General features: G+C 41.9%; 1 protein-coding gene across 1 annotated transcript in view; it reads right to left on the bottom strand.

The window, feature by feature from the left end:
- Nucleotides 1-24,261, bottom strand: part of QPRT (quinolinate phosphoribosyltransferase) — a 268,247-nt gene that overhangs the window by 158,309 nt on the left and 85,677 nt on the right. Inside the window, exon 2 of the mRNA XM_044086692.1 lies at nucleotides 977-1,533. Within this exon, the coding sequence (XP_043942627.1) occupies nucleotides 977-1,528 (552 nt within the window). The 5' untranslated portion in view covers nucleotides 1,529-1,533. The remainder of the gene's footprint in view (nucleotides 1-976; nucleotides 1,534-24,261) is intronic.

Below are 24,261 nucleotides of genomic sequence, written 5' to 3'. Positions count from 1 at the left end.
AATTTTATTTTCTAGTACGACTTGGACTTGAGCTCATGGCCTAAAGGATTAATACTGTAGCACATCAGATCCCAAAGGAAGATACATAAGTCTATGGTTCTTACTGCAAACAAATCAAACATGCTTGGATTAAAAGTCAATTGACTTAAGGGTATCAAAGCTTGAATAGTGTACAGAAACTTAAAGCAGGTCAAGTTCTGATTGATGTATAACAGGGCTGACTTTATCTGGGCATGTCCATATGTAAGGTATCATATGGAGATCCAGATTTAGTTTTTAGGATTGTGCCTGAGCACAAGAACAGACAGTCCAAGCCCATCTTTTCCACTTTAATGCAACCCATGGCTCTGTCAGAATATTCAGACTTCAGATGCTTCCTGTCAACCAATCTAATTTTCCCTGTCTCTTCTAGTTATTGATACTTTGTGCCAGCACCATCCCGACAGACTGATGGATGCCCTGCAGAAGCAGTTTGCAGACCAGGCACTTAGGGAACTGGCCGGGAGGTGTTGGAGTGAGGAACTGTAGTTGGCTTGTCCACACTGGGGAGAGGAGGTTTGGTGTGTTGCTTTGCTGCCACTTAGTGGAGAAATGAGAGGTTGTAGCAGTAAGAAGAAGGGAAAGAAGATGAGATGATACCTTTGCCTGTGTGAGATTTACAGGTGGGCAGATGAGAATGGTGAATGCATGGACGCACACACCCACCATATGACTCAGCACTGGGTGCCCTGCCAAGAGGAAGGATTAGAGCCAAAATATCTCAGCTACCTAGAAAATGGCTCATCACCAGTCAGTTCCCAATTACATAAAGCACTTGCTGTTAGGACAGGGAATCAAAAAGGCCTGTTAGTTGATGCAGGTAGCCTGCTAGTCACTGAAATAAGGAAGAAAGAAACGACAAAGTAAAAGGAAAATTTGTGTCAAGATGTGGGATTTATATTATAAGTTAAAAAAGCACTCCTTTATTTTTGCTTACCTGAGTAATATTTCCTGCTGACCATACATGGTTATCTTTCAACATTATCATACTGCTCAGGTCATATCGGTGTGTAGACACACCCCCAACAAGCATGGCATACTTTTCTACTAATCGAAAGCCTGGTGTTGTTTTCCTGGTCCCAGCTACTTCTCCATGCCATCTGGCCTTCTTGGCAAGATCAGCAAGCTTGTTAGCAACAGATGCAATACCACAAGCTCTTGCAAGGCAATTTAAGGCTACTCGTTCCCCAAGCAGGAGATGCCGGACTTTACCTCTCACTGTGGCAACATGGCATATAGGTTCCAGATGTGACCCTTCCTGGTAAAACCACTCTACAGTGCAGCCAAGTTCATGGAAGACAACATCAAAAAAGGGGACTCCTGCCAGCACCCCAGGGGATTTACAGAACAAAGTAGCAGATTCTTCTCGCTCTCCGACAACAAAGCCACCATAGTCAAAGCTGGGCGTGTCCTCCTCCAGCCAGTCCTGAATAAGCTTCTTTAATTTAATTGGCTGAAGAAGGTGTGAAAGTTCTGTCCTGTTTGCCATAGAAACTGAAACATAAGCACAAATGGTACAATATTACATTAAAGGACCACTGCAAACAGAAAGTAAAAGAATATATTTTTTAACTTGTCATGAAGTTCTATACAATCCAAACCAGCAGAAAAATAACTACTTATTTTAATTTTTTCTAACCGTGAATGCCTTTGTGGGGACAGACATGTAGATTTGAAATTGCTTTTTAGATAGTTACTTCTTGCCCATAATGCACTGTGACAGCAGAGTTGATGGAGTTATAATGCCTAATTTATCATGTTAGATCACAATTCTACTTACTTAGAATGAACTATTGAGAAATACTTCTCTTCGTCAGCCAGAATTTCATATTTTTTGCCTTAGAAAGTCTCAGCTAATTAGTCAGTTGTAAATGGCAATGCACGTCAAAAAGATCATTGTGTCTGATCCTGCCATCAGAAAGTACAGTTCTGTACACTTACCATAAATGTAGATGTTCGAGTGTATTCACTGTTTCAGTCATTACAATTGGGTTATCCTGCTGGCAGGCTAGCCGCAGTCGGCCTAAATTCCAAAGTCTAGGTCCGGCGTCGGTTGCTGTCACCTCTTCCCTGACGTCAGTGCACCAGGGTTATAAAAGATGCAGCTGACGCCATTTTCTTCAGTTTTTTTCTTGCCCCAGATGTCAGTTGCCCCCAAAAGGGTAGGCTAAAAATATTTTAATAAAACCTGCATGCACCAAAGTATATATTTTGCCTTCATCTACAAGCAAATACACCACATAGGTTGTATGGAATAGAGAAGTACAGATAAGTTCCAGCAAAGAAATGGGGTATGGCGGGTGGGTAACCTGGACTGCAACAGTGAATACACTTGAACATCTACATTTATTGTAAGTGTACACAACTGTACTATGTTCTTCATGTTTCACTGTTGCAGTCATTACAATTGGGTTGTATCCCAAAGCTAAGGTTGGGAGGCTGGAGCTAAATAGCATTAGGAGTGGCTATTAGGTCTTGCAGAACTGCAGTGGCAAAGCCTGCCCTGGATTTAGAGTAGAGTGGTAAGTGATAGTGCTTTGTGAAGGTGTGCACTGAACTCCAAGTAGCAGCCTCTAAAATGTCTTTGGTTGGTACTCCCCTGAGGAAGGCTACTGAAGTGGCTGCTGCTCTGGTTGAATGTGGCCTAATACCCTTAGGTACTGGCTTGCCATGTTGTGAATAGCAGAAATGAATGCAGTGGCCTATCCACTTTGAAATGGTCTGCTTTGAGATAGCCTTTCTTTGTGATCCTGCAGCATATGCCACTAGTAATTGCTCTGTCTTTCTGAAAGCTTTGGTTCTGTTCAAATAAAAGTGTAGCTGTCTGTGTATGTCCAAAGAATGCAAAATTCTCTCCCCCTTATTCTGTGGGTTTGGATAAAAGGTAGGCAGATGAATAGTTTGGTTAAGGGCCACACTGGACACTACTTTAGGCATAAATGTTGGGTTTGTCCTCAGAGAAACCCTGTCTGGATAAAAAATGATTAAAGGTTCCACAGCCATGAGTGCCTGAAGGTCTGAGACTCGTCTTGCAGAAGTTATTGCTAGGAGCAGAGCTGTTTTCCAAGATAAAAACTTTATATCAGCTGTAGCGGCTGGCTCGTAAGGAGGCAGGGTGTGTTTTCCAAGACATAATTGAGGTCCCATGCAGGTATTGGTGATCTCCTTGGAGGCCTTAAATTTTTGGCCCCTCTGAGGTACTGCCTTAATAAAGGATGAGAAAAGATTGGTGGCTCTGTATTGTAATGAGCCGAAATGGCAGAGGCATGAATTTTTAAAGATGAAAAGGATAGGCCTTTGTCCAGCATCTCAGTCAAGTATTGCAAAATCTGAGGAATGTTTGGCACAGCTGTGTCAATTCCATGTGCTTGGTTCCAAGCACAAAATCTCTTCCATTTTCCAGCATATGATTTTCTAGTACTAGGCCTCCTGGCCTCCAAAATGACATCCATCACCGCTTTAGTGAGAGGTGTGTTTTGTATGACTACATTATCCACCATGCTGCCAGATTTAAGGTCTTGAGTTGGCTGTGCAGGGTCTGATTGTTCTGCTGGGACAGTAGATGAGGCACTTGAGGTAAGGTCCAGGCTGGGCATTGAGACAAGTTCCTTAGGATTGGATACCAGTACTGGTGTGGCCAGTCTGGGGCAATCAGTATCATGTTTGGCTTCTCCTGTCTGACCTTTAGGAGTACCTTGGGGAGGAGAGGCAGAGGAGGAAAGGCATATACTGTTAAGTTTTTCCAGCTGAAAGATAGGGCATCCACTTTCCATTCTTGTCTGTGATAAGTCCTTGTGCAGAATTCTCTTTAGTTGCCAGTTGTGAGGTGAGGCAAGTAGATCTATGTCTGGGCATCCCCATTTCCTTGTTACCATGCTGAAGACTTGTGGATCCAATTTCCACTCGTGGGGACCCATGAGGTTTCTGCTTAGTTCGTCTGCCAGAGTATTTATCTTTCCTGGCAGGAATTGTGCCTGCAGATGTACTTGGTAAGTCAATGCTGTGTCCCACAAAGTCGTGACTAGTCTGCAAAGGGGGTAAGAATGAGTGCCTCCCTGCTTGTTTATGTACCACATGACCATGGTATTGTCTGTCTTTATCAGTAGTTGTCCCAGATGAAGTAGGCCCTTGAAGGCTGTCAGGGCATTTTGAACAGCTAGCATCTCTTTTTGATTGATATGTAGATGCATTTGCTTTGCAGACCATGTGCCTTGAATGCATCTTCCTGCCATGTGGGCTCCCCAGGCATAATCCGATGCATCCGTTGTTAATGTCTGTGTGGCTGGGGGTAGAGTGAATTGCTGTCCCTTGTTCTGGTGACATGCCTTCGCCCACCATCGAAACTCCTGTTGCAGGCAGGGAATGAGAGTAACTATTGTTTCCAGGCTGTGTCAATGTTGAGTCCAAACACTTTTTAGGTACCATTGAAGTTTCCTCATATACAGTCTTGCATATGGAATTAGTAGAATGCAGGATGCCATGAAGCCCAAAGCCTGCAGAATTTTTCTTGCAGATAACTGGGCCTTTGTTGCCAACTGTTTGAAATAGGTAGTCAGTTGCCTTTGTTTGTCTGGTGTGAGATAAGCCATCTGGGCAGTTGTATTTAAGCTTGCACCCAGGAATATTATCTCTTGAGAGGGTACGAGTTTTGATTTTTGTTCGTTGACTGTGTACCCAAGGCATGGTAGTAATCTCTTTACAAATGCCAGATGCTGTAGTAGAATGTCCTTGTTCTCTGCTTGAATGAGGCAGTCATCCAAGTAGGGATATATTTGTATTCCTCTTTGTCTGCAGTATGCAATTACTGGTGCCAGGCACTTTGTGAAGACCCTGGGCACAGTAGATAAGCCAAAGGGCAGTGCAGAGAATTGGTAGTGCATTGAGCCAGCTTTGAATCTGATGTATCTTCTGCCTGTTTGATTGGGACATGCAGATATGCCTCTTTTAGATCTAAAGTCACAAGCCAAGCCTTCTTGCCCAACATGGGCAGAAGCTGCTGTAGAGTTGACATTTTGAATTTTGGAATATCCAGATATGTGTTTAGAATAGATAGGTCCAGCATTGGTCTCCAGGCTTTGTCTTTTCTGGGTACCAAGAACAGTCTTGAATAGAATCCTTGTCCCTGCTCTTGCTGTGGTACTTGTTGAATGGCCCTCATGTCCATGAGGGATGAGACTTGTTTTTGTTCCTCTGCCCATTGATGTTTTGGCAGGTCTGGCCAACCGTTTGCCCTTGGCAGGGTATGGAAGTGAAACTTGTAGCCTTGTGACACTATGTCTAGGACCCATTTGTCCTGGGTTATTATGTGCCAATTTTGAGAAAAAAGTGCTAGTTTTCCCCCCAAAGGTGCTGCCAGAAGATAAGTGCTTGGTGCTGGCAGGGGGAAGTCATTGGGACTGTTTCCTGTATGGCTGTGATTTGTCTTCTCCAGTTTTGTAGGTAGAAGCACCCCATTGTTTAGACCTGTATGAACCTTGGGGCTGGGATCTGCCTCTAGGGTGTCTGTATCTGCCCCTTTGTGGCCTGTCTGACACTGGAAAGGACCAATTCTTTGTAGGCCAGTGTCTGCTAAATCTAGGTGGCTGTACCTGTAAGACATCCTTGACTGTTTGCATAGATTTAGCTTTGTCCTCCATTTTCTTTAACACCTCTTCTGCTTTAACACCAAACAAGGTATCATGCTGTAATGGAGCATCTAATAATTTTGCTTTAACATGATCAGGTAGAGTTTGTTCCTTTAACCAATCATGCCTCCTAATGACAGAAGCCGTAACTGCGGACCTGCAGGATGCCTCCAGAGAATCAAAACCACATTGCAAAGTATGCTTTCCAACTTGTTCAGCTGCATGCAATAAATCCTGCATCTCTTTGTTTTCTGCACATTCAGAATTTATCAACATTTTCTGTTTAAGCAGTGACATAATGTATTGCTGATATCTGAGCATATGAAACTGACAATTTAAAGCCCTTATAGCCAAGGTAGCAGAAGTGTAAATCTTTTTTCCCCATCTGTCCAGTGCCCTAGAATCCCTGTCAGAGGGAATAGGGTTTTTTGCAGTGGAAGCCTTGACCCCTTTGGGACCCTCGGAGATAGTTTCTGGGTCAGCAGCAGGGTTTTTGAAAAGGAATTTATGAGAGTCAGGAACCCTGTAGTACCTGTCCGACTTAACAGGAGCTGGAGGTAAGGAGTCAGGGGTCAGACTGGACTCTGAAAATACATCATCTACAATGTCTAACACAGGTGGAATAGCTAGGGTCCTGTATTGTGGTAGTAAAAGGAAGTCTCTGAGCCTTTTTTTAGATTCTGAATAATCTTGGCTCTCCCAGTGGAAATGCTCTCTCATGGTATGTAAAGTTTCCCCAAAAGAATAATCCTCAGGAGGAGAGGCTGAAGGGATAGATTCTTCAGCATTAGACTCCTCAAAGGGAGGAAGAGAGCATTCGTGATCAGAAGAGGAATCAGATGAAATGGAAACCTGATCTGAAGATTCATATTCTGTCTCTTGCCTAGGTCTCTTATCAGGAGGGGGATGGGAACCCCTGATCAAAGTAATTAGGTCTTCGACCATTTTGAGCATCTGTTTTTTAGGCATGGAGGCCTGTCCATGAGGCTGTTGTATTTGTTTCTTTGTCTTTAAAGGTGCTTTACTCTTTGCCTTTGAAGCTGAAGTAGTTTTAACATATAATTGAGTAGGTCTGAAAACACCCTAAGAAGCCAATGCCTGCTCAGCGGCTCCAGATCCATCTGAGGGAATAGTTTCCGAAGATCCAATACCTTGAGCTTCTAGCAGCCTGGTCGACACCACGTGGGTGTCGGTAGCAGCCTGCGAGTCTAAAGTAGCGGTCATCAGGGGCTGCAAAGGCACCTCACTGAGAACCGACGAACCGGCGACTGGCTTAGAACAAGCCTCATCGTTGGTTTTGGACCTTGGATGCCTGTCCTTTTCTTTGCGTTTCTTGTGAATTCCAGTAGTCGGATGGTTACCTGACGACATTGTATAGTTAAATCTTCTGCCAAAATAGTGAAATGCAAAATCGTACCAATGCTTAATAGTGCGTTGGTTAAATCTAGCACAAAACCGACAACTAGCAACGTCGTGGTCAGGGCCTAGGCAAGGAATACAGTAAGAATAAAAGTCCTTATGAGGTATTTGCTTCCCACAAGAAATACAATTATTAACTTTTTCTGACATCGGTCTGGAGCAAGACAAAAGTTTCCCCAACCGGGTACTTAGCTTTTAATGAAGACTTCGGATCTGAAATTCGAACACGAAATCTCAGGAGTCTGCAGACCGGCACTTGTGCACTGCTTTTGCTTCGGGCACCGCGCGGCAAGAAAGACTGAAGAAAATGGCGTCAGCAGCATCTTTTATACCCTGGCGCACTGACGTCAGGGAAGAGGCGGCAGCAACCGACGCCGGACCTTGACTTGCAATGACTGCAACAGTGAAACACGATGAACATCTGTGAATTTATATTCTGACTTGTGTCTTCATTTTATAGAAGTTTGAAAGTAAATTACATAACACATGTATGAATCTTGATTATGGACACACCAAAGCATCCCAAGAAGTGTGCTCAGGAAATACAGAATTTGAAATGCATCCTTGAACCTAACACAAATACCTTTGCATAGCAAGAGACTTTTAGATCAAGTGAACGGTCTTCCTTCATCCATTGCTACACACACCAAACAGATGCTCTTGTGTCCTTTTTCACTAGTGACCATTTCTGTAACCTGTGACTTACCCTCCTACTTGCTATAACAGCTGCTTTATTTTGCATACATTTACAGATGTTTCAATTATGCATTATTGTGCATGCACAAATAGCATTCATTTACAGATGTTTCAGTTGTGCATTATTATGTATGCACATATAGCATACATTTACAGATGTTTCAATTATGCATTATTGAGTATGCACATATAGCATTCATTTACAGATGTTCCAGTTATGCATTATTGAGTATGCACATATAGCATTCATTTACAGATGTTTCAGTTACCATTATTGGTTATGCACATATAGCATACATTTACAGATGTTTCAATTATGCATTATTGAGTATGCACATATAGCATTCATTTACAGATGTTTCAGTTATGCATTATTGGTTATGCACATATAGCATACATTTACAGATGTTTCAATTATGCATTATTGAGTATGCACATATAGCATTCATTTACAGATGTTTCAATAATGCATAATTGTGTATGCACATATAGCATTCATTTACAGATGTTTCAGTTATGCATTATTGGTTATGCACATACAGCATTCATTTACAGATGTTTCAGTTATGCATTATTGGTTATGCACATACAGCATTCATTTACAGATGTTTCAGTTATGCATTATTGGTTATGCACATACAACATTCATTTACAGATGTTTCAGTTATGCATTATTGGTTATGCACATACAGCATTCATTTACAGATGTTTCAGTTATGCATTATTGGTTATGCACATACAACATTCATTTACAGATGTTTCAGTTATGCATTATTGGTTATGCACATATATCATTCAGAACTAAGCAAAAGCTCAGTAGATTTATGACTTTAGGGGAGGGAAAGAATGCATCAGTAAATGAGAACACAGCTGAGAATCCTAAAAGCTTATGACACTCAGTGCATGTAAATAACACAAAAGAAGTACAAATACCTTGGGATGTGTGTTTTCCCTTTCAACAAACATTCAGATGTGATATGTGAAATGATGCATGAGCAAAGGAAGCAAACTCCTAAAGAAAGGATGATGAGATTTCATTCAGCCCCCACATTTTGTGCAGTAAGGAAACTGACTAGGGATATATGCCACACAGGGGAAGAAACTGTTCATGTATTTCTTTAATATGTGGAAGTATGCAGACCATTCTAGAAAAAGGAACACACACTCTGGTGAAAGGAAATATGCTTAGGCCACAATCGTTCTTTAAGCATATTATATGGAACAACTATCTATTGTCAGAACCCACCTCCTATCTATAGTCGCTTATGGGTCTCTGCTACTTATTAACTTCAAGAAATCAGACCTTGAAAAACTGGAAGTCTGATATAACAAGATTGCAAAGTTTGCTACAAACTCACCTCACAGATCACACATCTGCCTAGCTCTAAAACAACTGTTCAGGTTAGAATTACCTCACATAATGTCCTACAATCAACTGACAATGTCACACAAAATACTGTATCAACCTGAAAAACACCATCTGTCCAGAACATAATAATACCTTATTCCACTAACTGTAAACTTCGCTTCACCAACAAGTCCGTGTTAAAAGTAACCAGGGCTACAAATACTGCAGGAGAAACATTTTACTCCAGCCACGTAGCAAAACTCTAGAACGCTCTTACAGACTCTATTAGATCCACAACAAACACTGCTCTTTTTATAAAGTTACTTAAATATTAACTAACTCTTGGCTTTGTTCATGTAATACCCCAGGTTAGCCTTACAAGACATATACTAATATCCCGAGACCCAGTGTTGTTTAAAGAAATACACCACATGTAATACCCCAGGTTAGCCTTACAAGACATACACTAATATCCCGAGACCGAGTGTTGTTTAAAGAAATACACCACAGGTAATACCCCAGGTTAGCCTTACAAGACATACACTAATATCCCGAGACCCAGTGTTGTTTAAAGAACTATACCACATGTAATACCCCACGTTAGCCCTACAAGACATACACTAATATCCCGAGACCAAGTGTTGTTTAAAGAAATACACCACATGTAATACCCCAGGTTAGCCTTACAAGACATACACTAATATCCCGAGACCCAGTGTTGTTTAAAGAAAGACACCACATGTAAAAACCTAGGTTAGCCTTACAAGACATACACTAATATCCCGAGACCTAGTGTTGTTTAAAGGAATACACCACATAGAATACCTCACATTAGCCTTACAAGACATACACTAATATCCCGAGACCCAGTGTTGTTTTAAAAAACACACCACATGTAATACCCCAGGTCAGCCTTACAAGACATACACTAATATCCCGAGACCCAGTGTTGTTTAAAGAAACACACCACATGTAATACCCCAGGTTGTCCTTACAAGACATACACTAATATCCCGAGACCCAGTGTTGTTTAAGGAAATACACAACATGTAATACCTCAGGTTAGTCTTACAAAACATACACTAATATCCCGAGACCCAGTGTTGTTTAAAGAAATACACCACATGTATAACCCCAGGTTAGCCTTACAAGACATACACTAATATCGCGAGACCCAGTGTTGTTTAAAAGAAATACACCACATGTAATACCCCAGGTTAGCCTTACAAGACATATACTATACTAATATCCCAAGACCCAGTGTTGTTTAAAGAAAGACACCACATGTAATACCCCAGGTTAGCATTACAAGACATACACTAATATCCTGAGACCCAATGTTATTTAAAGAAATACACCACATGCAATAGCCCAGGTTAGCCTTACAAGACATACACTAATATCCCAAGACACAGTGTTGTTTAAAGAAATACACCACATGTAATAGCACAGGTTAGCTTTACAAGACATACACTAATATCCCGAGACCCAGTGTTGTTTAAAGAAATACACCACATGTAATACCCCACGTTAGCCTTACAAGACATACACTAATATCCTGAGACCCAGTGTTGTTTAAAGAAATACACCACATGTAATACCCCAGGTTAGCCTTACAAGACATACACTAATATCCTGAAACCCAGTGTTGCTTAAAGAAATACACCACATGTAATACCCCAGGTTAGCCTTACAAGACATACACTAATATCCCGAGACCCAATGTTGTTTAAAGAAATATACCACATGTAATACCCCAGGTTAGCCTTACAAGACATACAGTAATATTCCGAGACCCAGTGTTGTTTAAAGAAATACACCACATGTAATACCCCAGGTTAGCCTTACAAGACATACACTAATATTCCAAGACCCAGTGTTGTTTAAAGAAATACACCACATGTAATACCCCAGGTTAACCTTATAAGACATACACTAATATCCCGAGACCCAGTGTTGTTTAAAGAAATACACCACAGGTAATACCCCAGGTTAGCCTTACAAGACATACACTAATATCCCGAGACCCAGTGTTGTTTAAAAAAACATACCACATGTAATACCCCACGTTAGCCTTACAAGACATACACTAATATCCCGAGACCCAGTGTTGTTTAAAGAAATACACCACATGTAATACCCCAGGTTAGCCTTATAAGACATACACCAATATCCCGAGACCCAGTGTTGCTTAAAGAAATACACCACATGTAATAACCCAGGTTAGCCTTACAAGACATACACTAATATCGTGAGACCCAGTGTTGTTTAAAGAAATATACCACATGTATAACCCCAGGTTAGCCTTACAAGACATACACTAATAGCCCGAGACCCAGTGTTGTTTAAAAGAAATACACCACATGTAACACCCCATGTTAGCCTTACAAGACATACATTAATATCCCATGACCCAGTGTTGTTTAAAGGAATACACCACATGTAATACCCCAGGTTAGCCTTATAAGACATACACTAATACCCCGAGACCCAGTGTTATTTAAAGAAATATACCACATGTAATATCCCACGTTAGCCTTACAAGACATACACTAATATCCCGAGACCCAATGTTGTTTAAAGAAATACACCACATGTAATACCCCAGGTTAGCCTTACAAGACATACACTAATATCCCAAGACCCGGTGATGCTTAAAGAAATACACCACATGTAATACCCCAGGTTAGCCTTACAAGACATACACTAATATCCCAAGACCCAGTGTTGCTTAAAGAAATATACCACATGTAATACCCCAGGTTAGCCTTACAAGACATACACTAATATCCCGAGACCCAGTGTTGTTTAAAGAAATACACCACATGTAATACCCCAGGTTAGCCTTACAAGACATACACTAATATCCCGAGACCCAGTGTTGTTTAAAGAAATACACCACATGTAATACCCCACGTTAGCCTTACAAGACATACACTAATATCCTGAGACCCAGTGCTGTTTAAATAAATACACCACATGTAATACCCCAGGTTACCTTACAAGACATACACTAATATCCCGAGACCCAGTGCTGTTTAAAGAAATACACCAGATGTAATACCCCATGTTAGCTTTACAAGACATACACTTATGTCCCGAGACCCAGTGTTGTTTAAAGAAATACACCACATGTAATACCCCAGGTTAGCCTTACAAGACAGACACTTATATCACGAGACCCAGTGTTGTTTAAAGAAATACACCACATGTAATACCCCAGGTTAGCCTTACAAGACATACACTAATATCCCAAGACCCAGTGTTGTTTAAAGAAATACACCACATGTAATACCTGAGGTTAGCCTTACAAGACATGCACTAATATCCTGAGACCCAGTGTTGTTTAAAGAAATACACCACATGTAATACCCCACGTTAGCCTTACAAGACATACACTAATATCCTGAGACCCAGTGTTGTTTAAAGAAATACACCACATGTAATACCCCAGGTTAGCCTTACAAGACATACACTAATATCCCGAGACCCAGTGTTGTTTAAAGAAATACACCACATGTAATACCCCAGTGTTAGCCTTACAAGACATTCACTAATATCCCGAGACCCAGTGTTGTTTAAAGAAATACACCACATGTAATACCCCAGGTTAGCCTTAGAAGACATACACTAACATCCCAAGACCCAGTGTTGCTTAAAAAAATGCACCACATGTAATATCCCAGGTTAACCTTAAAGACATAAACAAATATCCAGAGACCCAGTGTTGTTTAAAGAAATACACCACATGTAATACACCAGGTTAGCCTTACAAGACATACACTAATATCCCGAGACCCAATGCTGTTTAAAGAAATACACCACATGTAATACCCCACGTTAGCCTTTCAAGACATACAAAAATATCCTGAGACCCAGTGTTGTTTAAAGAAATACACCATATGTAATACCCCAGGTTAGCCTTACAAGACATACACTAATATCCAGAGACACAGTGTTGTTTAAAGAAATACACCACATGTAATATCCCAGGTTAGCCTTACAAGACATACACTAATATTCTGAGACCCAGTGCTGTTTAAAGAAATACACCACATGTAATACCCCAGGTTAGCATTACAAGACATACACTAATATCCCAAGACCCAGTGTTGTTTAAAGAAATACACCACATGTAATACCCCAGGTTAGCCTTACAAGACATACACTAATATCCCGAGACCCAGTGTTCATAGGTTGATACTAGGCTATCTGCCCTAGGGCATTTATAAGCCTAGCCAGAGTGTGTTTGGCTTTCGCCACCCTTTTAGATTAGTTGACTGTGCCTCTGTTTGGTAGGGACACAGAAGAGATCCCAGGGGTAAACCTATGATCTCCAATCCACTCGTCAAGATTTCTCTTGAAGAGGGTCACTGAAGAACTCTGCCTAACATGGATTGGGATTTGGTTCCAGAGTGAGGGGTGCCTCTGGGATATGAATCTGTCCCTCCAGCATGTCCTATTTATGTCTGTGCTGAGGTTTAAGTCTCTGGAGCGTGTATCTCTAAGGGATTTGGATTTCCTGAGGTGGAGCATGTCCATTAATTCTGGGTTGGACATGGCTTTATACGTCAGGCACAGATCGCCTCTGAGTAGGCGGTAAGCAACTGAGTAGAGCTGGAGTTTCTTTAGCCTAACTGCGTAGGGCATCTGTTTGAGTCCCTTGATCCTCTTGGTGAGGTACTTTTGGGGTCTTTCCAGTTGCTGCAGGTGTCCGGTAAGGTAGATCCCAAATGGGGCATTGTATTCAATTAAGGGCCTGATGAGTGATGAGTAGAGGGGCACAATGACTTCTCTTGATCTAGATGTGAGCCCTTTCGTGATAAGGTGGGCTATATAGAAGGTCTTTCTAACCACTTTGGCAACATGATTGTCAAAGGAGAGATTGCTATCTACTTGGGTCCCCAAATCCCTAATTACTTCTTCCATACTTAATGGATTTCCACCTATGTGGTAATTTGTGGGCACTTTCTTTTTCCCAAAGGGGATGACTATGTACTTTTTGGCGTTTAGCTTTAGGCCATGGCTCTGTCACCAGTTATCCATCTCTGTGAGACCCTTTTGGAGGATGCTTGTGTCAGTCGGCGAGTCGATTATGGCACCCAGTTTGCAGTCATCTGCGAACTTGGTCAGCCATAGTCCTCCCATGTTAGCCTGTACCTCAGAGAAATATATACCGAACAAGAGAGGTCCCAGGACTGAGCCTTGTGGGACACCACTTGTAACTGGTTTAGAGTCTGACATGACACCTGCAATTCTGACCATGTGGGTTCTATCCCTGAGCCAGTTTGCAACCCATCTTGTGACATAGGGGTTGATATTTAAGCTGGTGATCTTATTTATGATGCCCGAGTGGGGTATTGTGTCGAAGGCTTTTGCAAGGTCCAGGTAGGCTGTGTGGACTACCTTCCCTTCATCTATGGCCTTGGTGACTGTTTCAAAAATCGACCAGGTTCAAGAGGGAAGATCTGCCCTTAACAAAGCCGAATTGGGTAGGATCCAGTGTTTGGAGGTTCCCAATGTCTTTGTTTATGAGTTTCATGATGATACGCTCCATAGCTTTGCAGACCAGGCTAGTCAGGCTTATAGGGTGATAGTTTCTGAGGTCCATTGTGGCACCACCTTTGTGGAGTGTGACCACTGTTGCTGTACGCCATTCCTTGGGTACAGATCCTGTAATAAGGCTGAGATTGAACAGTGACTTTATGTGAGGGTTCAGTTCTTCTTGGAGTTTGTGTAAAACGCAGCCTGGGACACCGTCCGGTCCCTTTGATGCTGTGTTTTTTGCTTTGGAGAGGGCAGCTCTCACCTGTGCATCTGTGATGTCAGGGAGGCCAACTCTGTTGGGATAGACATTTGCTCTTTTGGGGGGGAAGGGGGAGAGAAGTTTGCACTGAACCTGTCTGCCAGGATGTTGGCAATGTCTGTGGGTTCAGTGTATTTTTTGTCATTTTCAACTAACTCAGGGCATATCTGGGAGTTGCCACCCAGGTTCCTGACATAACTAAAGAAGGCCTTGTTATTATCTTTAGCATCTTGTGCAATTTTTCTTTCGAAGCTGGCCTTAGATGATTTTATGAGGGATTGTAGTTTCTTGGTAGTACTGATCAGAGATGCCTTCCCTTTTTGGGATTTTGCTCTATCATGTAGTAGCTTCCTCCTTCTGTTGTATAGCTTATTTATGGCAGGGGTCCACCAGACAGGACTCCTGCCTTTTGAGGAATGGCTCTTGGTTTTATTTGGGATAGCACGATCCATGCATTCCTGTAGGTGTCCATAGAAAGCATTTGTAAAGAATTCTGTGGTTTGGGCCGTATTTTCCACTGACCCGGGGGCTTTGAAGGATTCCACCTCGGTTTTGAGAAGTTGTTTAAAGAAATACACCACAGGTAATACCCCAGGTTAGCCTTACAAGACATACACTAATATCCCGAGACCCAGTGTTGTTTAAAGAAATACACCACATGTAATACCCCAGGTTAGCCTTACAAGACATACACTAATATCCCGAGACCCAGTGTTGTTTAAAGAAATACACCACATGTAATACCCCAGGTTAGCCTTAAATACCCTCACAGTGTTGCAGTACTTTTGCTTTCCTTCACCTTTCATCTATGACCTTTCCTACTACTAAGCACAAAAAACTGCTTCCTTTCATCCTCAAAAATAAAAGACTATAATGACAAACTGTAAAATTGACTTTTAGCTCTTTTTCCTTGATGGCGTATTTATGGTTTATAAGTGTGTTTCTATTTGTACTGTTCTATTTCAATCAACTTTGTTACCTTGTCTTGTAAATGATCATTGTACATCGTATTGTATATAAAAACTGTAATCATTCCATGTCATGTCTAAGCAAACTATAAATATTTTTCTGTATGTGGAGCTTTTCTTCCCAGGCTTCTGCTGAAAATGGGTGCCCACCCAGTCGGAAATTCCTGGCAAACAAATGTACAATAAAATAAAATAATCACATTTGCCAGTTCCTCACCCATAATTTTCATTGCACTCTCCTAACACCTATCACCAAATAAACATGACATTAAAGACACGTGCTCCATTTGCAGTGCTCATGCAGTTTGGGTGTAACCTCTCACTAACAACAAAGCAAGCATCTCATGTCAGAACAATCTAATGCCCAGATTTTATCCCTTGGCTCTCACAGGTTTAAATTAACAGGCACCTCATAACACTCTGGATTGTTGGTTTCTGCAGTGGTTCTGAACTGGTGGGAAGGAGTTCTCTGGTTTTGAAGATTCATTAAATATTCCCAGAAAAAAACACAGTCCTGCTATGGTCTCCACAAGCTCTGCCAATTTCCTGTTGTAAGGAAAGTGCTGTGGGGATATATGACTATCAGCACCATCTATCCTTACCCCCAGCTCGACTGAACATAATGCAGGGATGTGAGGCCTGAATCTACAGTCTGTCCTTAGCCATAAAAAATGTATCTCATGGATGTGAGGCCTGAATCTACAGCCTGTCCTTATCCATAAAAAATGTACCTCATGGACTCGAGGTCTGCCTTTATAGCCTGTTCTTGTCCATAAAAAATGTACCTCATGGACGTGAGGCCTGAATCTACAGCCTGTCCCTATCCATAAAAAATCTGCCTCATGGATGTGAGGTCTGACTCTACAGCCTATCCTTAGCCATACAAAATGTACCTCATGGATGTGAGGCCTGAATCAACAGCCTGTCCTTCTGCATAAAAAATGTAACTCATGGACTCGAGGCCTGCCTCTATAGCCTGTCCTTGTCCATAAAAAATGTACCTCATGGATGTGAGGCCTGAATCTACAGCCTATCCTTCTGCGTAACTCGTGGACTCGAGGCCTGCCTCTATAGCCTGTCCCTGCCCATAAATGTACCTCATGGACATGAGGCTTGAATCTACAGCCTGTCCTTATCCATAACAAATGTAGCTCATGGACGCGAGGCCTGAATTTACAGCCTGTCCTTCTGCATAAAAAATGTAACTCATGAACTTGAGGCCTGCCTCTACAGCCTGTCTTTAGCTTATGGATGTGAGGCCTGCTATACTTTCTCTGCCAATCCCGATTTCTGAGGCATGTACCACAGGGATGTAAGTCCTGTCTACATCCTCTCTCCCTGGCTAGGAAGAATGTGTAGCAGGAATGCAAAACTTGTCCGTAGACTTCCTTCTTATCTAGAGCTCTAAGGAACATATTGCAGGGGTATGAGGTGTTTCTCTACCCTCTTTCCTCATCTCTGGTTTTAAGGAACATCCTGCAAGGTTTGGTCATGTGCCACCACTGTCTTTGTCAATCCCCAGCTCAAAGGAACATATTGCAGAGCAGTAGGGATGTGAGGCATGGATTCACCATCTCTCTCTCTAGCTATAGCTCTAAGGAATGCACCACAGCGTATGAGTCAAGCATGTAACATCTGAAATGTGTGCACAGAAAGAAATAGCTCCCTGTTACAACTGCAAGACCTGACACTGGATTTCCCACAATTCTAAGAAAAAATGCAATTTAATGAAAAAAGAGTGACTTTTCAAATTTGGTATGACATTACTAAAGTGGTTTTGCAAGGGCACTTCACTCCTTTCACCTCCACACTCCTGTTACTTAATGCAAAGACTTCTGTCTCTCAGAGAAGGGAGTAGTGCAGCTTTAGGCTTAGGAGATATTATTTCTGTTATTCATGCTTGTTGTTCTGCTCTTCCAAGATCACAATTACAGATGGACCTTCAGCAGACACCCAGCCAACACAACACATCCCAACCCAACCCATATCAGGACTGGTTACCAAACAGAACACAGAGGAAATATGTCTGATATGGACAAGAATAGAAAGCCTCAGCAGTGTGGAATGGGGCTAGTTATAGCAACGGGACAGAATGGAAGCCATCTCTTTTAGAGTACTTAGACCTTATATGATAATGTGATTTATGGCCTAGTGACAGGCAATGGCAGATAAGGCCAATATGGGAAGCATGTGGCATTATGTCTGGTAGGGTTAAGGAGTCAAGCTTTGGGTATGGCTTAAGAACAATGTGAGACTGGTGTGGTATAGCAGAATGCAATTCTGAAGGGGGTGATTGATAGTGGGGAAGATGCAAGTCATGGGGATGGGTGACCGTGGCAATGACTTCAGGCCTGGAGCTGGAGAGACTATAGAGGAATGTGAGGCCTGGGGATGAAGTAATACTAAGAGAAGGTTTAAAGTTTGGGGATAAGGTGGTGAAGATGTCATGCAAGAGGATTCGGTAGGCTTGGGGTGAGTGGGGGTTAAGGCCTAAGGATTAGGTGAGGAATAAGGCAAGTCCTGGGAAATGGGGTGATGGGCAGGTATGAAGCCTGGGAATAAGGTGGCTGGAGGAGGTGCAAGGCCTTGTGGTGGAGAAATGAAAAAGACAGATGTAAAGCCTAGGGATCGGGCGATAGTGAGGATATACATAAAGCTTGGGGATGTAGTGACAAGTGGGGAGGATTTACAGCCTGAATATGTTTCTGCATGGCAGGATATAAAAACTGCAGCTGGAGAGGGGTTAATAGGAGGACATAAAATGTAATGAGGGTGGAGGGAGAAAGAGACAACGCCTCAGGCGTACTGGGGGAATGCAATGTTTTAGTTATTTGCTAACAGCTTGGTTAGTTGCTCATAGGTTCATAGGTAGGTACTAGGCTATCAGCCCAAGGGCCTACATAAGCCTAGCCAGCAAGGTTCCATAGCTTACGTCACCCAAGAAAGTTATTTTCCTGTGCCACTGTCCAGCAGAGACACAGAATTGATCCCCGGGGTGTATTTCCTATTTCCCATCCACTCATCAAGATTTTACTTGAAGAGTGCTAATGAAGAACTTTGCTTGACATATTTGGGTAGCTTGTTCCAGAGTATAGGAAGTCTCTGGGACAGGAATCTATCCCTCCAGTGTGTCCTGTTTATTGTGGTGACAAGGTTTAGGTCCCTAGAGCGTGTAGCTTGGAGGGATTGGGATTTCTTCAGGTGTAGCATGTCCAACAGCTCTGGGTTTGACATAGCTTTATGTTAGGCAGAGATCACCTTGGAGTAGGCGATATGCTATGGAGTAAAGCTGGAGTTTTTTTGAGGCAGTCAGCGTAGGGCATTTGTTTGAGGCCAGTAATCCTCTTTGTGAGGTACTTCTGTGGCCTTTCCAGCTGCTGCAGATGTCTTGTGAGGTACATTCCAAAAGGGGCATTGTACTCTGTAATGGGCCTAATGAGTGACGAGTAGAGGGGAACAATGACCTCTTTTTTCCTGGATGAGAACCCTTTTATGATGAGGTGTGCCACGTAGAAGGACTTCCTGACTACTGTGGTGATATGACTATCAAAGGAGAGACTACTGTCTACCTGGGTTCCAAGGTCTCTTATCACGCATTCGATATTAAGTAGATTGCTGCCAATGTGGTAGTTCATGGGTACAGAGTTTTTACCAAAGGGGGTGACACTGCACTTTTTGGCATTCAGCTTGAGGCCATGGCTCTGACACCAGGCATCTGTCTCAGTGAGGCCCTTCTGTAGGATATCCACATCATTTGGGGACTTGACTATGGCTCCTAGTTTGCAGTCATCTGTGAACTTCGTTAGCCAGAGGCCTTCTGTGTTAGCCTGTACTTCAGAGAAGTAGATACCAAACAGGAGAGGTCCCAGGATGGAACCCTGTGGTACTCCACTTGTCACTGCTTTGAGGTCAGATTTGGAGTCTGCAACTTTTACAGTGTGGGTTTTGTCAGTGAGCCAGTTGGCAACCCATCTTGTGACAAAGGGATTTATGCCTAGTTTAGTGGAGTTTAGCTATAATTCCAGAAAGGGGGATGGTGTTGAAAGCCTTGGTGACGTCAAGACAGGCTGTGTGAACCACCTTACCCTCATCCACGGCTGTGGACCCCTCATCAGGCATGACACACACTTACTGTGTCCATCACAATATACCTGAGGGTGACACAGTGCTGTGGTGGCAAAGTACACATTTTTTTAAAATAACATGAGAGACCATGAAATTATTAAATTATGTATACAGTTTAGGATAGCATGGGCTTTCTAGTCAGTAACAATAATGTATGAAAAGGAACACTTCCATGTGGCTTCATCCAGTTTAATATGAGGAGCATGACTTCTCAGAAGGGACAGAGCCAATCACCCATCTTGGTGTGGCTCAGGAGACCTGGGAGGTCAACCCATCAACAGTCTAAGGCAACTGCTTGCAGCTCTATTAGTTTAGACAGACTGATCCAAATTAATATTTTTAAGCAATAAACCATCTCTTTGCAGTAAAACTTAGTGAAAATAAAAAGACAATAGACCAGAGAACTGCAGAGTAAAAACTGGACTATGGAATGGAAGTTTAGTAGTAATCCTGAGAGGAATAAACGGGAAACAATTTTTGCTGAACAGTGGAACTAGTATACAACTTCAAAAAACTGTAAAGAAAGAAACTAAAAAAAAGTATCAAAGGCATCCCAGCTACATACATTAGTACGCCTTAATACCGCATGGTAAAGGCATGCCAGCTACATACATTAGTACACTTTAATACCGCATGGTAAAGGCATGCCATCTACATACATTAGTACACTTTAATACTGCATGGTAAAGGCATGCCATCTACATACATTAGTACACTTTAATACCGCATGGTAAAGGCATGCCAGCTACATACATTAGTACACCTTAACACCGCATGGTAAAGGCATGCCATCTACATACATTAGTACACTTTAATACCGCATGGTAAAGGCATACCATCTACATACATTAGTACACTTTAATACCGCATGGTAAAGGCATGCCATCTACATACATTAGTACACTTTAAAACCGCATGGTAAAGGCATGCCATCTACATACATTAGTACACTTTAATACCGCATGGTAAAGGCATGCCAGCTACATACATTAGTACACTTTAATACCGCATGGTAAAGGCATGCCATCTACATACATTAGTACACTTTAATACCGCATGGTAAAGGCATGCCATCTACATACATTAGTACGCCTTAATACAGCATGGTAATGGCATGCCATCTACATACATTAGTACACTTTAATACCGCATGGTAAAGGCATGCCATCTACATACATTAGTACACTTTAATACCGCATGGTAAAGGTATGCCATCTACTTACATTAGTACACTTTAATACCGCATGGTAAAGGCATGCCATCTACATACATTAGTACACTTTAATACCGCATGGTAAAGGCATGCCATCTACATACATTAGTACACTTTAATATCGCATGGTAAAGGCATGCCATCTACATACATTAGTACACTTTAATACCGCTTGGCAAAGGCATGCCATCTACATACATTAGTACACTTTAATACCGCATGGTAAAGGCATGCCATCTACATACATTAGTACACTTTAATACCGCATGGTAAAGGCATGCCATCTACATACATTAGTACACTTTAATACCGCATGGCAAAGGCATGCCATCTACATACATTAGTACACTTTAATACCGCATGGTAAAGGCATGCCATCTACATACATTAGTACACTTTAAAACCGCATGGTAAAGGCATGCCAGCTACATACATTAGTACACTTTAATACCGCATGGTAAAGGCATGCCAGCTACATACATTAGTACACTTTAATACCGCATGGCAAAGGCATGCCAGCTACATACATTAGTACACTTTAATACCGCATGGTAAAGGCATGCCATCTTCATACATTAGTATGCCATAATACCGCATGGCAAAGACATGCCAGCTACATACATTAGTACACTTTAATACCGCATGGTAAAGGCATGCCATCTACATACATTAGTACACTTTAATACCGCATGGCAAAGGCATGCCATCTACATACATTAGTACACTTTAATACCGCATGGTAAAGGCATGCCATCTACATACATTAGTACACTTTAATACCGCATGGTAAAGGCATGCCATCTACATACATTAGTATGCCTTAATACAGCGTGGTAAAGGCATGCCATCTACATACATTAGTATGCCTTAATACCGCATGGTAAAGGCATGCCAGCTACATACATTAGTACGCCTTAATACCGCATGGTAAAGGCATGCCATCTACATACATTAGTATGCCTTAATACCGCATGGTAAAGGCATGCCATCTACATACATTAGTACACATTAATACTGCATGGTAAAGGCATGCCATCTACATACATTAGTACACTTTAATACTGCATGGTAAAGGCATGCCATCTACATGCATTAGTAGGCCTTAATACCGCATGGTAAAGGCATGCCATCTACATACATTAGTATGCCTTAATACAGCGTGGTAAAGGCATGCCATTTACATACATTAGTACGCCTTAATACCGCATGGTAAAGGCATGCCAGCTACATACATTAGTACGCCTTAATACCGCATGGTAAAGGCATGCCATCTACATACATTAGTACACTTTAATACCGCATGGTAAAGGCATGCCATCTACATACATTAGTACACTTTAATACTGCATGGTAAAGGCATGCCATCTACATACATTAGTACACCTTAATACCGCATGGTAAAGGCATGCCAGCTACATACATTAGTACGCCTTAATACAGCATGGTAATGGCATGCCATCTACATACATTAGTACACTTTAATACCGCATGGTAAAGGCATGCCATCTACATACATTAGTATGCCTTAATACAGCATGGTAAAGGCATGCCATCTACATACATTAGTACACTTTAATACCGCATGGTAAAGGCATGCCATCTACATACATTAGTATGCCTTAATACCGCATGGCAAAGGCATGCCAGCTACATACATTAGTACACTTTAATACCGCATGGTAAAGGCATGCCATCTACATACATTAGTACACTTTAATACCGCATGGTAAAGGCATGCCATCTACATACATTAGTACACTTTAATACCGCATGGTAAAGGCATGCCATCTACATACATTAGTACACTTTAATACCGCATGGTAAAGGCATGCCATCTACATACATTAGTACACTTTAATACTGCATGGTAAAGGCATGCCATCTACATACATTAGTACGCCTTAATTCCGCATGGCAAAGGCATGCCAGCTACATACATTAGTACGCCTTAATACCGCATGGTAAAGGCATGCCACCTATATACATTAGTACACTTTAATACCGCATGGTAAAGGCATGCCATCTACATACATTAGTACACTTTAATACCGCATGGTAAAGGCATGCCATCTACATACATTAGTACGCCTTAATACCGCATGGCAAAGGCATGCCAGCTACATGCATTATTAGGCCTTAATACCGCATAGTAAAGGCATGCCAACTACATACATTAGTACGCCTTAATACAGAGTGGTAAAGGCATGCCATCTACATACATTAGTACGCCTTAATACCGCATGGTAAAGGCATGCCAGCTACTTACATTAGTACGCCTTAATACCGCATGGTAAAGGCATGCCATCTACATACATTAGTACACTTTAATACCGCATGGTAAAGGCATGCCATCTACATACATTAGTACACTTTAATACCACATGGTAAAGGCATGCCATCTACATACATTAGTACACTTTAAAACCGCATGGTAAAGGCATGCCATCTACATACATTAGTACACTTTAATACCGCATGGTAAAGGCATGCCAGCTACATACATTAGTACACTTTAATACCGCATGGTAAAGGCATGCCATCTACATACATTAGTACACTTTAATACCGCATGGTAAAGGCATGCCATCTACATACATTAGTACGCCTTAATACAGCATGGTAATGGCATGCCATCTACATACATTAGTACACTTTAATACCGCATGGTAAAGGCATGCCATCTACATACATTAGTACACTTTAATACCGCATGGTAAAGGCATGCCATCTACATACATTAGTATGCCATAATACCGCATGGTAAAGGCATGCCATCTACATACATTAGTACACTTTAATACCGCATGGTAAAGGCATGCCATCTACATACATTAGTACACTTTAATACCGCATGGTAAAGGCATGCCATCTACATACATTAGTACACTTTAATACCGCATGGTAAAGGCATGCCATCTACATACATTAGTACGCCTTAATACCGCATGGTAAAGGCATGCCAGCTACTTACATTAGTACACTTTAATACCGCATGGTATAGGCATGCCATCTACATACATTAG

Source organism: Protopterus annectens, chromosome 10.part0, assembly GCF_019279795.1.
Source record: "Protopterus annectens isolate FY-2018-M chromosome 10.part0, PAN1.0, whole genome shotgun sequence".
In the NCBI taxonomy this organism is placed as follows: domain Eukaryota; kingdom Metazoa; phylum Chordata; order Ceratodontiformes; family Protopteridae; genus Protopterus; species Protopterus annectens.
Note: the sequence above shows the minus strand (reverse complement) of the source record. Positions and strands in the feature narration are given on the sequence as shown.